Here is a 15,264-nt window from a genome sequence, read left to right as displayed (position 1 = left end):
ATTTACAACGATTATCGTTACATTTAAATGATTCTATTTCTTTACAAGTTACTGAAAATTTGCAGAAGTGAAAGGAACTCTCAGCAGATTGTGTGGTTGTTTAAATGCAATTACTTGAATAAACTTCTTTTACAAAAGAACAGAGGATGTTTTTTCAAACATAACTTAAATTTTTTATTTCCTAGTAAAAAATATGTTAAAACCTCTTTAAAAGCAGGTTGGATAAAAGTACACAAGGAGTTAGGAGTCACAATCATAAAATTTTGCAACATATTGTTAGGAGCACTTTTTATGCTTGCCAATCAAGTAACTCACAAAACGTCTTGCAGTTCAAGTTTATTTAGTTAAATATTCACTAAACGATAAAGTATTTTGGAGAGCATTTTAGAAAATATACATAAAAGCATTAACGAAGTCATAGTTTGTATAACTGTATGTTCAATAAACTTTGCGTTACAATTCTACTCAATTAAACAAAAAGCTTTCAGAATGTACTTTATTATTCCAATTCGTAATACCAAAGCAATAGGAGCAAACAATTTTCTTTCTTTTTTTGCCGCCTCTAGTGGCGGAAGCCACTAGAGGCGGCAGAAAATGTTTTGGAGGCAAAGGTAAATGGAGAGGCGGAAGCTACTTTAGAGGATGAAATAGCATTTTGCCCCTAAAAATTGATCAAAAGGCCAGCAGACAACAGCTTCCGCCTCTCTGAATAGTTCGGCAGAAAGTTACTTTGCCACCGGGTGGCATTATCAACTCTGGAATAATGATTAAAGATTGTACAAAATATTATTCAATTCAATTTTTATTAGATCATTAATTCAAGCCAACTCCTAACAACATTATGTCAGAGGAAATCTACAAAAAAACTTATTTACAAATTGTAAAAGACGCAAATTGTGCTCAATTTGTTGTCGCAAAAAGAGCAAATAATGTTCAAGAAATGCCTCACGGTCACAAGAACTATCATGACCGCCACATTTTCAACATATGAATGGTCATTTATAACTTTGAGAAAGCTACTCAACAATATGATGGGGATATTCTGTTATAATAGTAACTATCATTTTTTGAAAATATTAGGAATTAATAATTTAAACTTTATACACCATATATACTTACTTATAGACAATATAATTCGATTTTGAATATTTATACTTAATTTTATAGTTATTATATTTTAATAACTACCAGTGTTACATGAAACCAAAAAGTATAAAAGTAAAAATAGGTTTTTATAATTATTTTTTATGAAATTTTGAGCAAGATTCGCTTTATAAAATTGAATAAATATAAAAAATAACTATATGCAATAATTAAAGCCAGTTATTAACAAGTTTAATAAATGATAAAAAAAAAAGTTTTTTAATAAAAGGAAAGCTTTATTTATTTATAAAAGAAATGTACCTTTATATTCACTTTATTATTGTTGACAACAATCTACTTCAGAAAAACTATTGAGAATAATTACACAGTATGCATCAACAGTCATAATAACAAAACAAAAACAAAAAATTTTACGCATCAGCGTAAGGTTTGAGTTAGACAGGTTATTTGTAACTGACAGATGTCAATAAACTTTTTAGCCTTTCATTTTGAAATAAAACTTTCAAATAACGCTCAAATGCAAGCAGATAAATTATCGGAGCAATTATGTATGACAAGATTGTTCTGAAGGTCAGTTTCCACTCATTCGTTTTTCTACGGCAACGGAAAGGGAAGGATAAAACTAATCACGATAGCATGCTTAGTTTTGCTCAAGACAAGATAAAATTTATAATACGCAGGCTTGCGTGATTAATTTTACCTTTTCTTTCCTGTTTCGTAGAAAAATAGAAAGTTGGAAATAGACCTTTAGAACAATCCTGTCATACATAAATGCTCCAATATTTCTACAAGTTAAAAGCTAAATTTTAATTAAGGCTTCATTTAATAAACCTTCGCATTTCATTCTCCGTAAATGTAAAGGCATTGTAAAATATCTTTTCTTTAAATAAAGTTTCTATTTATACTTTCATCTTTCAAATGCGAAAAATTGACATTTATTAAGAGCATTCTCACAACTTTTTTTAGTTGATAAATGATACCTAATGCCACAGATAAATTGGCAAAATGTAATGATAAATGGAAAACTTAATTAGACTAAATACTTTTTAAATTATGAAGTCCATAAATAACTGAATAAAGATGCCAATTGCGAAATTTAGTGCGCAATTTTTTTTTTAATACAACCTCCGCTCTAAAAACATTTTTATGAATATAAGATAGTAGGAGAGGAAAAGAAAAACAAATTAATGAGTTGATTTGTTAAAAGAAAAAAACTTTGAACTATTAAACTAGATTGTCATTTTTTCTTTATATTATTAATTATTTGGAGTTCATTAATAAAAATAAAATATAAAGATTTATTTTCATTGATGTTTAAATTTTTAATGCGCAATAATAGTAAACAACGTTTACTTAAAGTTATAAACAATAAACAGAAACAAAAGTTTTGTATTTAAACTATTGTACCTCTTATATTTACTGCACTCTTGCCAATACCAATCTGCATAAAAGAAGTTGCTGAGAATGATTACTGAGTATGCATCAATAACCATAGTAAAAAACATTGGTTTTAAGAGTTGAAAGTTTTTTTCAATTTATTAATTTTTTTTTTTTTTTTTTAATGTTATAATTTTCTATAAAACCCAAGCAGCTCAACACGTTAGGCTAACGTTTGGGCACCATCGGTTCAAAGACGAACGTTTTTCTCTTATATCCGGTGGCTATTACAAAAAGTGTTCAGGCTTTAACATTTCATTTAACTCTCTAATCAACCATATTACGTTTTTACTTCAACTCTTAACTCCGAAACAAAAAACCTTGTTAAACAAGGTTGCTGCGCAGGTAAATAGGTTGAGGGCGGTATTTCCAGAAACGTAGGTTGGAATTGAGTTTCAAACTCGTAATTGTGAGTAGAAAATTCTAGCACTATTCTATCAAAGTTTATAACCATTACTCGAAAAAATTAATGATTAACGAAGGTTTACCTTTTTTTTTAAACTTTTCTGGTATTTTTAATGCATCCTCTCTACCACTTTTTTAATGAAATTAAAGTATAAATATATACATTTTCATCAATGCTTACATTTTTAATATGCAATAATCATAAGTCATATTGACTCAATGTAAAAAATAATAAACAGAAATATGTATATGAACGAGCTATAATGTGTTGAAGATAGAACCTATTTGTTCCTTCTTAGTCAAAAATTGTTAATTTTTAAAAATTCAGAAAATAGTGCTTAAAAACTTTTTTTTGACCACTTTAACTATCTTATAGAAGCCATAAAAATCTATATGATCAATCTTTTATTTATTTATTTTTTGCCTTTAAAATAATGATTATTTAGCCTATAATAATAGGCTCAATAAAAAAGCTCTAAAAACGGTTAATGACTTGTTTAGAAATAGTTACTTTTAAAACTTGTGACACTTATAAAAATTTTATACTTTTTTTTATACCTTAATATTTACCTTTATTAATAGAAAAAGCAAACATTATTCATAAAACTCGCCAAATATAAAATAAATTATAAAATGGCTCTTTTTTCAATTTATAAAAAATTATCCAAAAACTCAGTTTGTTTTTGTTGCTGTAACAAAACAGACAAATACTCTCCTCAGAGTATGGCATTATTAATGACACTGGTTAGAGACATTGTTCTCAACGATTCAGCTTGGATATTAATGCATTTCCTACTGTACTGCATGGTCGACGACACATGTTTTGAATTGGGGGGGTGGGGGCACAACCGTAAATTTCTAAAAAAAGTCTTTTTTATCTATAATATTTTTTTTTTTTTAAAAAAAAGGTTCTTTAGAAAAAAAGTAAGGGAGCCCATGAAACTTACCCTCCTCCCATGGTGTCGTTGGCACTGTACTGTGTGTCCTTAGCAAAAAAAGCCCTTTATACCAAAAAAGATATTTCATATATATTTTAGGGTAGGTTGGGATAATCTAGACCTTCTTTTTACTACTTATGATTTTGAGCATAAAATATATATAACAAAACAATTTTTTAAAGAAATCTTAAAATCATGATTAGACATCATTTTTAGTAAACTACATCAAAAAAAGTTTAGACATAATTTTGTCAAACAAAGTTGTCCAAGGAGCACCAATATGTGTTGCATTCTATAAACCCACGTTACCCCATTTAGTAAGGTAATGTGGGTGTAAGTTACATTTTTATCCTTTTTCAATAAAATATATCAACTTATAGTAAAATATGACTGAAGTCAATTAGCATGTATTATATTGAAATTATTTGATCAAAAGTTTAAATTTTTTTAGCAAAACTAAAAATGAAAAAAAACGAAATTTTTTTTATTTTCAGTCCTTTCGTATGTCTAAATTAAATGAAGTCAAAATTTTTTTAAATCACTTAAGATATTATTTACTTATTTAATTAGTTAAGATATTATTTTTGGTATAAAACGATGTTGATGCTATACAAAGGTTTAAGTGTCAACTGAACTATTACTTGAAGAAAAACTAAATTTAGCTATAACAAATACAACAGTAGAAATTTTGCCACGTCAACGTTGCGATAATGATAATCAGAATCTTTATCAGATACTTAAAAAAGAATGCAGCATATTCCAAACAACTGGAATAAGGTCACAAAATTTGAAAAAATCTAAAAGATGCATTATCTACAATAAAACCAACTTCAACACAAAACGAACGTAGTTTCTCGACTGCTTATGATTTTCTTACAAAAAAAAGAAACAGATTATCAAACACGTCATTGAACGCGTTATGTTTTTTACAATATTACTTCAAAAACAATAATTAAAAATTATTACTTATGTGCTTATTACTTGTCTAATTGCTGTTTCCGTTTCACATTTTTGTATTAGTAATTTTTTCTTTCAAAAATTAACTGATAAATAATAATTAAAAACTTGTTACACTTGTATGTTTTAGAGTATATCTTTTTTTCGTCATACTTTTATATCATTTTTTTCTTAATAATTATTGACTTTTATATTTGTTAGTCTGTTGTTTTTTTAATCCAATGTTTGTCCATATACATTTTATGAACATAAGTTATATTAAAATTAAAAAAAAATTACGATTTTGACATTTCTCAAAAATTCTCGAGAATTTTCGAGAAGCTCATTCTCAACTTCTCATTTCTCGAGAATTAAAAAACATCGAGAAATCTTAAAAATTAGTATAAACTAACTTGCCACCTCTCTATATTTCTCCTAATACAACGATGTGAAATGATGCTATGAAAAGACCGGATAATATTTTAGATTTACTGAAATCTATCTAGTTACCTTATTTTCATATGCCTTTTAAATTCTATTCACACCTAGAAGCAACCTACGAGATGTGGAAGCACTCACAGAGCTCGTTCGACAATACATATGACGCATGTGTTCTAAGTACAGAGAAACACTACTTACTCCCTATGCAGTTATGTTATTTACCTTCTGGCATACTTCAGAGAAGGATTAAGAATTGAAAGGTGCATATTGTGATATAGTGAGGCTTATATTAAGATTTCTAAGTTTTTTAATTTCCTAATAATAAATATAATATAGCTTTAAAAATACGTACATTATTTATTAGTAATAAATACAAATGAAAAAATAAGAAATATTAAAACAATATTTTGAAGGTTTTACTCCTGCAAAAAAAGAATGCTTTTTGAAAAAGTCTTCTTTTCTTCTTTGAAAGTATTTAATATATTTTATAAAGAGGAATGATAAATAAATACTGACATCAAAAAAGATATAAATACTGAAATATATATAGATGTATAATATTGATGTGATACAGTTATGCATCAACCTAATATAATAATTGTTAAATATAATAAAAATTACTACAATGTAATATAAACATAAAATAAATTATATTAATTTAATTATAAATTATATTTGATACTTTTAAAAAAGAAGATGAAATTATTTCAGTACTTGACCTTCTTTTGCAGGAGTAAAACCTGTACTTAAAATTGTTAAATGTATTTTTTTAATAATCTTAGTTGATATTTATTACTGATAAATAATGAACCTTTTTTTTATAACTATATTATATTAATTATTAGTATATTTTTTTTATTAAAATACTACATAAAATTCATTTGAGCCATTTTCTTTTATTTTACTATTATTAATAGTGGCGCTAAAAAAAGTGCAATAATTATGCACCAACTAATTTATAGAACAGCTTATAGAACAAATAAAATGTTATACTTATTATATTAAACTTTTTGCCTTTCATGCTTCATCTTCACCATATTCAGTAAAACTAAGTTATAAATATACGTTTTAACAAAAGTTTCAACTTATCACATTTTACATTAATACAAAAAAATGTGTCTAAATAGTTATTATGAAGAAACTCTGATTATTTCTGGTATAAAACAGGTTTTAAGATTTTAATTTTTTTTACTACAAACAGTTTGAAGATTTTAGTTTTTTAATTTCTAACTATATAAACTTTATACAGAAGTAAGTTAAAATTATTTTTTTTATCGGATAATAACTAAGAAACAAACATTTTTATTTTTAAGCATTAACGTCATAAGCAATATCATTTTGACGACATAAAATGTTTGAAAATAAAATAATACCTATTAATATCAATTAGCAATATCAATTAGTAATATCAATTAATAAAAAATTACCAAGTTTCAGTGTAAAGCATTAGTCATCAATTTAAAAAATATTCTTTGTATATATATATATATATATATATATATATATATATATATATATATATATATATATATATATATATATATATATATATATATATATTATATATATATATATATATATATATATATATATATATATATATATATATATATATATATATATATATGTATATATATATATATATATATATATATATATATATATATATATATATATATATATATATTATTTCTAATATGCATATCAATAAAGTGATCACAAATACATTTTCTAAAATAATTAGTTCTAACTTTAAAAATATTGGCGAATAATATTTTTATGTAAATTTAATTTGGGGAATATCTCATTTCAGTTCTGCAGCACTCTGCAGACATCTTAGGACTCCCTTTTTTGTAATACCTGTTTTTAAATGTCTTTATGCTCTAATGGAACTTTCATCAAGTTCATCGCTAACTGCACTACAGCTATAAGAAGAATTCCAAATGAGAGTGCAAAAAACTGAATTTTTAATAAGATATTGCATCCTATTTTGTGATTGGTTAAGAGAAGTCTTGCCCCAAGTTCTTTATAGCTTTGCACTTTCTTGTTTCTTAAAAAATCCCATCGGTTTGAAGGGTTTACAAAAAAAAACAAAAAACGTTTTTTTCAAAACTCCGAAAGATCTGATATAAACGTTTAACTTTAAGAACTTTTACTTACCTGTGAATCGGTGGTTAAAAAAAGAACCCGTGAAAAGTTGTTTAAAAGCCTGACTATCTTGGTTAATGGCTTTTGTAAACTTGTTTACAATGCTTGTGGGAAAATATCGGGTAGTGGTCCTCAAGAATAAAACACAAGAAGTTGAATTGACTGCGCTCAAATTGAAAGATTAGAAAGCTCAAACAATTGCAGAAGGGCTTCATTAGTTGTTAGAGGAATTCAACCGGGAATGAAGTGTGATAATTGTTGCCAACACAACAAGTGCAAATACTAGCAAGAAGAAAGTCATTGTTATTCGGCTGCATAAAATATTCGAAGATAAAGGTTACCACAAACCCAAGTTCATCAGTTTCCAACATGTGTTGGATTACATTATTTGTGTTATCATGAACGATGAGCTCTAAGGACTAAATCACTAAACATTGAGTACTTTTTTGTGAAAAATTTGATAAGCAAATATGAAAAAATTAAATCAGCGTTCAGCAACGATCAAAATGAGGCTTAGGAAATAGGCGGTTTCTTTGCCATCTCACTTTTTTTCTTTTTTTTTTCCAGCAATCATCGGATAGTTTCAAAGGTATTCGTCGTTCTCGATTGCTTCGTCGTAAGGGCGCCACGGTGTTGTGGACCTCTCTACCAACCACAAAGTTATCTTCATTGCTACTTGTTGGTGTATTTAGCTCCACATTCTGACTGTCTTCAACATGTTCTTCAACGTCCTCGTCGTTTCTTACTTCGCCGTTACTAGTTTCCATTTCCTAATCTGCTATTTGCTTGATTTCTCTGTGCTGCGATCCACTTCTTGGTCTTACGTGCTTCGCATGGCGCGGCATCCCATCTACCTCAACAACTTGCTCCAATATTCTTAGTGATGGTGCCTGGACGCCATTTTGTCACATGCTTCTAGGAGTGGTTTCAACCATACTTGTTTGCCAGCTCGTGATTTTTCATGCACATTTGTTGGCGTGTTGATTTCTTGCTCCAATCCTTTAACTCTCCCATCATAGTTGTGCAGTACTCCCATTGGTTTCACTCCTTTCTTGGTAATCAAGACGTTATACCAATACAAAGCCTCCGCTATAGAGATTCTTTATCGCTCTACTGTTCGTTTAATGGTGCGGTGGTTTCTCTTCTATTGACAATACCATTCCCGGACGGAAAATGCGCAGCTTGAGGCCTCAAACACACGTTCCATATTTCTAAGAATTTTGCTATTTCAATACTTTTGAATGCAGAATCATTGTCTGTTAATAATTCCATAGGTGCTACACTTTCGTAAAAAATGGCTTTTAGATGTCGGATACCCTCAGCACTTCCCTGTGAGTGCGACAGCTTACGCCACAATACGAATCTTGAAGGACCGCAATCGATCAATCTTAAGTAATGGTTTTCTCTGTAATGGGTAACATCCATGCCTAACCTCTTCCAATTTTCATCAACTTCTAACTTTCCACGCTTCCACGCAACAGGTGCTGGATCTATCGATTGACACGGTTCACACTCGGATTATCTTGCGTACATCTTCTTCTGTTGCAGCAGGAAACTTCTTCTGAATAAAAAATAATTTTTGTCTGACGCCAAAGTGTCCGGTCTGTTGGTGCATATCTAATATTAATTTCCATTGCTCACGGCAATTCCAGCGCAATTTACTGAGCTTTCAAGTTTCAACATTTTCATCCACCGGTTGGACACACTCGTTAGCGAATCGATTAAATTGTCTTTCAATGGTATTAGTTTTATGTCAACCTCCAGGTTATAATCATTGACTAGCTCACAAAACACACTTACTCTTTATCGTATTAGCATTTCACTTGACGCTTTTGACTTCAGTCGCGATTTCCCCGACCGATTAATTTGGACAAGAGCTCCCAATGCTAAGGAACTGGTATCAACCCAAATTTTACCTTCTTTGCCTCGTACTTCCCATTCTCCACAAGTAGGATCACTCTTTTCCATCTTCTTCCATATCTTATCCAACACACACCGTACTCCTTCATCGTGGATCTCATCATTCCATCCAGTCGTCAAGGAAACTACTCTTCGCTTCACAAAGCAACGCGTTTGTCAAACCAATTTTCTCACCATCTTTACTTTTTAGACTGTACTACAAAAAGTGTTTTCTAACAAATTCCACGCTCACCACGTTCTCGTCAACAAAAATGTCACCCGCGCATTTTAATGTCCCTTTTCTCATCTTCTCATCTTGTTCAACAATGGCATTCACCACGGACTTCATTATCATTGTTGCCACATTGAGTCCGAAACCAAGCCGGATCAGGCAGTATTGTTTGTTCTGAAACATCACCGTTTATTACGGCTAAAGTGTCTCATCCACTTTCAGCTAGAGTTAAGCTTTGCGCAGATCAATGATTGCAGGTCTGTTGCCCTTTTGTCTCCAATGCCTCGATTTTTCAGCGCAGATGTCTGAATCTCTTGTAAACGCTTCAATGAATTTGTTAGCTTCGATCCAGTCTAGTACCGGCCGAACTTTATTCTTGTTTCGTTGTGCTTCTGCCATCAGTGGAAGCTGACCCTTTACCGGTTCCATTGTGCTTTCATTATACTCCAATAGCCATCCTTGTTTTATCCACTCTCGTAATTTGTTTTCATACTCTTGCTCAACTTCTGCCGGAACCGCATACCGAGCCACTGTATTTGCAGATAGATTGGGATTCTTACCATCTCTCCATATCCACTTCACTTTTCACTCCGCCCCATCAAAATTTGTTCAATGTTCCCGTTTCTTGATTTCAAGGTGCGTTTTACTTTCATTTTTTACTGCTGCACACACTTTTCCAAAAAACGCTTCTCCCGACGAAAGGATGGTGACTCCTTCTAGTAACCTCATCGTAATTTGTTGCAGTTAAAGCATCGAATGTTTTTGCTGGCCACTGCACAGTTCTTTGCAATGTGATTCGGTTCCCCACAATTCTAGCATACCACAGATTTGGGTGACTTTGTCCTCGCGACGTTTTTGCAAATAGTGGCAGCAGAGAATGTCTCTACCGTTATATCAACCCGATTCAAAGTAGCTCTTACTTTTGGAAGCATTTCGTCAGCAGTCTCTTTTATAGCTCGAAATCTCCAAGATACCGCTTCTAGTAGTCCGACGACAAACGCCAACCGCACCACTTTATGTGACAGCTTTGCCAAATACGCCAATCGCTTCAGATCTGCTAAAAAAACATCCACTCGTTCCCCATCGTGCATTATTTGATTTGTAAACAACTCGTACGTTGTATATGAATCCATAGAAAAAGCTTGCAACAATACGTTCTTGATTTTCTCTGCGTCTTTCTTTTCTTAACAAAACTCCGTAAAAAAAAAAAGAAAGAAAAAGAGTAAGAGGAATAAATTCCTTTGAATATATCAAAAAATTAGGTTAAAAAACGATAGTGTATATTTAAAAACCAGAGTGTATATGTACCACGTCCCTGGTAGTACCATGAGAGGGTTATAACCACTATTAAGGAGCCTCCTCTTCTGTAGTGGTCTTCTGGGCCTTGGGAAGGTGAATTAAAATTTAAAAAAAAAATATGTTAAGTTTCTAAGCTGTCATTTGATTTTAAAATTTCTTTTTTTATATAAAACTTAAATGAATTTACTTTTTTCACCAAATTGATGTGGTTATTTTTAAAACTGTTCCATATCTTAGGCCCTCAATATGTTATACTATATTCTTTAGTTCACGAAGTAATGTCTATGTGAGCTTCTCGTTTGATCTCAAAAAATGGTTATTGTTTTGATTTATCTTAAAATTTGTTTTAAAGTTTTTCGGTGTGAGATTTTTTAAGTGATAATACATGAAGATCATGTGTTGAAATGTATTTATTTTGTATACATTCATTATCTTCATTTCCGTCATTAATCGCTTTGCATGCTCAAATTTGTTTTTTCCGTATATAATTCTGCAAGCATGTTTTTGTACACTCTTCTTCTTCTTTTTCTTTCGGCATTTCCCGTTTAGAGGTCGCCACAGCGGATCAAACTTTTTCATCTAGCCCTGTCATGAGTGTCCTCCACCGACAGCCACTCTCATATCTTTCACCACTGCATCCATAAACCTCCTCTTAGGTCTACCTCTCCTCCTCTTACCTGGAAATTCCATCCCCAAAACCTTCCTGCCAATATAGCTCTCCTGTTTCCTCTGTACATGTCTAAACTATCTCAATCTCGATTTTCTAACTTTATCTCCAAAACATGCTACATGTGCTGATCCTCTAATAAACTCATTTCTGATCCTATTCTTCTTCGTCGCTCCAAATGATAATCTTAAGATCTTCATCTCAGACACCTCTATCTCCCTCACTTGTTTCTTTGTCAGTGCCACTGTCTTCAGTCCATTCAACATAGCAGGTTTCACTACTGTCCTATAGATCTTATCCTTCATTCTAGCCAACACCCTTCTATCACAGATCACACCAGACACTTTGTGCCACCCACACCACCCTGCCTGCACTCTCCTCTTTACCTCTCTTTCACTTCCTCCATTACTCTGTACCCTCGACCCTAAGTAGGTAAATTCGTCGACTATCACCCAATCAAATCTTTGTAACTGGACCTGTCCACCGTCTGCCCACTCATTCACACACATGTACTCTGTTTTACTCCTGCTCACTTTCATTCTCCTGCTTTCCAAAGCATACCTCCTCTACCTCTCCATCTTTCCAAGTTTACCTCAACTTGTTCCCTACTCTCACTACAGATCACGATGTCATCAGCAAACATCAATGTCCAAAGGGACTCCTGTGTAACTTCGTCCGTCAGTCTGTCCATGACAATTGCAAACAAGAAGAGACTCAGGACTGATCCCTAATGTAGTACTACCTCCACTTTAAACCTATCTGTCCTTCCTACTGCACATCTCACTGCTGTCACACTGTTCTCATACATATCCTCCACAAATTTCACATATCTTTCCGCTACTCCTGACCTCCTCATACGATACCACAGCTCCTGTCTCGGAATTCTATCATAAGCTTTCTCTAAGTCCACAAACACACAATGTAACTCCTTCTGTCCTTCCCTATACTTCTCCATTAACACTCTCAGAGCAAACATAGCATCTGTGGTGCACTTAGCTGGCGTGAAACTATGCTGCAGTTCATAGATCTCTACTTTTCCTCTAAGCCGAGCTTCTACTACTCTTTCCCTGATTTTCAGGCTGTGACTGATTAACTTTATTCCCTACTAACTCTATACATTATACCATTAGTTTTTTTAATTTTTGATTCAATGTATTTTATGTGGGAAAGCCAAGATAAGTTTTTATCTACATGGACTCCTAGGTACTTTAAACATTCTTGTTTTTTAATTTATTTACTATTTATAGAAAGAAATGGTAATTTAAGTGGCAGGTTTTCTTCCTGCGTTTTCTTATAAAATAATGTATATTGAGTTTTTTCTACGTTTATTGAGAGTTCTTCCGTCAACACTCTTCTTCCGTCAACACACTTCCGTCAACATTTTCTGTCTTCTGTCAACACACTGAGATTAATAAGATGCCTTTCGTAAAGTTTCAATAGTTCTCAAACATCAGTAATGCACGCTGAAACTCTCGAGTCATTCTTGCCCTTCTTGCATTAATACTGATGCCTTAAACCCGTAACAGGCTGCGTGAAATCTTTTCATTTATTTCCTTCTCATGGGTTGACAATTGGTTTAGCAATCAATTGTTCAACACTGAAGATTTTAATAAAATCTCTGCAGTGTTTAATGACTATCCAGAAAGTCACAGATTCTTGAAAAACCGATGGAAAACATGCAAATCTCTAATCAACATCGCCCGAAACAACCAATGTTGTGAGGGTGCAATCAAAGTTTGCAAGATCTATATGACTCCTGCCGCAACAAAAAACCCTCCCACCAAGATTATCCTGTTTAATTGCATTATCGTAAACAATTGACTTCCTTGTATGTTTCATGACCCAATAATATGTTTCATATAAGTCAATCTGAAGCCTGAGTTCAATTTTGTAACCGCAAAGGAACCTCAAAAACTACTCGTACGGAAAATTTTCATGGAAAATGAAAATTTTTGCGAGTTTTCTATAGAAAAACCATGAGTTTTCTATAGAAAAACCATGAGTTTTCTATAGAAAAACCATGAGTTTTCTATAGAAAAACCATGAGTTTTCTATAGAAAAACCATGAGTTTTCTATAGAAAAACCATGAGTTTTCTATAGAAAAACCATGAGTTTTCTATAGAAAAACCATGAGTTTTCTATAGAAAAACTATAAGTTTTCCATGGATAAATAATGAGTTATCCATACGAAACCATGAGTTTTCCATTAAAAAAACCACGAGTTTTTCATAGAAAACTCATTATTTTCAAATACCAATGAAATTCCATGCTTTTTTCATGGTAAAATAGAATGTTTTACTTTTAATTTTTTGAAATCTACTTTTATTTCAATTATCACATAAACCATAAAACGTAAACTTTATCATGCAACTTGCTAATATTATTGATTTCTTTTAATCTATGAGATTGCTTTACGCGGAATAAAATTAACAAACAAAATATAATTTAAATCTTGTTGAATCCTAAAAATCTTTGAAAAATAATAGCTATAATGAATCTAAAACATTTAAACACACACATACAGTGGTGGAAAAAATAATAAATACATTATAACATATAGAAAAAACCTTTTACTCAGGGCAATTGATGTTAACTAATATTAATTTTTATGTTTTTATAAACTTTATTCTTAAAAATTATATTTTTAAAAAAATTAGGTTTTTTTTTCTTTTTCTCATGTAACTAAATTTACTGGAAAAAATTAAAATGATTTATTTTTTATTTTTTAAATTTTCAACTTTTATTACTTTTCAAATATGTGTTTGACTCTTGCTATTATTAATACCTATTAGGAAGAGGCAGGGCCGGCGCCAGAGTTTTTGGCGCCCTAGGCGAATCTAACATACTCCGCCCCCACCCCTTCCTACCCCTCCTTTAACTTACTTTCACATTTGTATTTACATTCAGATGAATAAATACATAATCATAAATAAACGTATATTTGTGTAACTCTATAAGGTATTAATAAATAATTTCAAAACTTCACTTTTAGTGCTTTTGTTTTTGCAAATGTAGAAACAAGTTCTGTCAGTTCAATTTTTCCAGCAATATCATGTTTACTTGTCAGAGTAGCTAATCTAGCAGGTCTTTTTTGCTGCATAGACGTTCTCAAAAATGCTTTTATCAATTTGAGTTTTGAGAAGCTTTGCTCACCGCTAGCCACGGAAACTAGAAGTGTCAAGAGGATTTATAAAGCTATAACAGTGTTGGGGACACAATCTGTTAGATTTTTTTTTTATATGAAATTTAGTAAATATAGTTGCAATTGATTTCAGTTCATTACATAGATCAACTGCATGGATATCTTTGGAGTCTCCATATTGCAAATCTTTTTCAAGATTCAAGCAATGTTTCATAACATCCATAACATAACACTCTTTTCCACGAAAAGCAAGATTTTGTATACTAAGAACTCTAAGTAAAGCTATCCATTGCTTTAAGATTTGCTGCCAATACTGTTCTTTTAATAAGACGCAAATGTTCGGCATCAACTGTTTTATTGTTTCGCAGTCGCAGTTTGAACTCTTTCCATGACTGAAAATTCGCTAGATGTTCACTGCTTTTCTCATTCCCTGACAGAATTGCGGACATGTTTTTCCAATCATGTAAACCATTGGAAGAAAGAAATGACGCACCTGTTGTGCTACTGGTAAACAGTTTGCAGCAGAAGCAATACACAGAGTCATTACTTACAGAATACTGCAGCCAATGTCTGCGAACTTCATCTCAATTGAAAAGCCGGCGGTTGCAATGGTTT

General features: G+C 31.5%; 2 protein-coding genes across 5 annotated transcripts in view; both read right to left on the bottom strand.

The window, feature by feature from the left end:
* The window catches only part of LOC136080484 (uncharacterized), a 210,776-nt gene extending 209,278 nt beyond the window's left edge, over positions 1-1,498 (bottom strand). Inside the window, exon 1 of one of the 4 annotated variants that reach the window (XM_065797198.1) lies at positions 1,405-1,498. The gene's annotated coding sequence lies outside the window, so the exon portion shown is untranslated. The remainder of the gene's footprint in view (positions 1-1,404) is intronic. The other 3 variants (XM_065797199.1, XM_065797201.1, XM_065797200.1) reach the window with 3 other exon arrangements.
* Positions 1,499-11,583: 10,085 nt separating this feature from the next.
* LOC136080127 (uncharacterized) lies at positions 11,584-12,045 on the bottom strand. Its single transcript, XM_065796737.1, has one exon. The coding sequence runs from the start codon at positions 12,043-12,045 to the stop codon at positions 11,584-11,586; it is 462 nt and encodes a 153-aa protein (XP_065652809.1).
* Between the last annotated feature and the right edge of the window lie 3,219 nt (positions 12,046-15,264).

Source organism: Hydra vulgaris, chromosome 05 (genome assembly GCF_038396675.1).
Source record: "Hydra vulgaris chromosome 05, alternate assembly HydraT2T_AEP".
NCBI classification, from domain to species: domain Eukaryota; kingdom Metazoa; phylum Cnidaria; class Hydrozoa; order Anthoathecata; family Hydridae; genus Hydra; species Hydra vulgaris.
The sequence above is the reverse complement of the archived record's forward strand: the minus strand, read 5'-3'. Positions and strand labels throughout refer to the sequence as shown.

Coding starts and splice junctions, on each gene's coding strand:
- LOC136080127 (XM_065796737.1), bottom strand. CDS start 12,045: ATGAAAGTGAGCAGGAGTAAAACAGAGTACATGTGTGTGAATGAGTGG.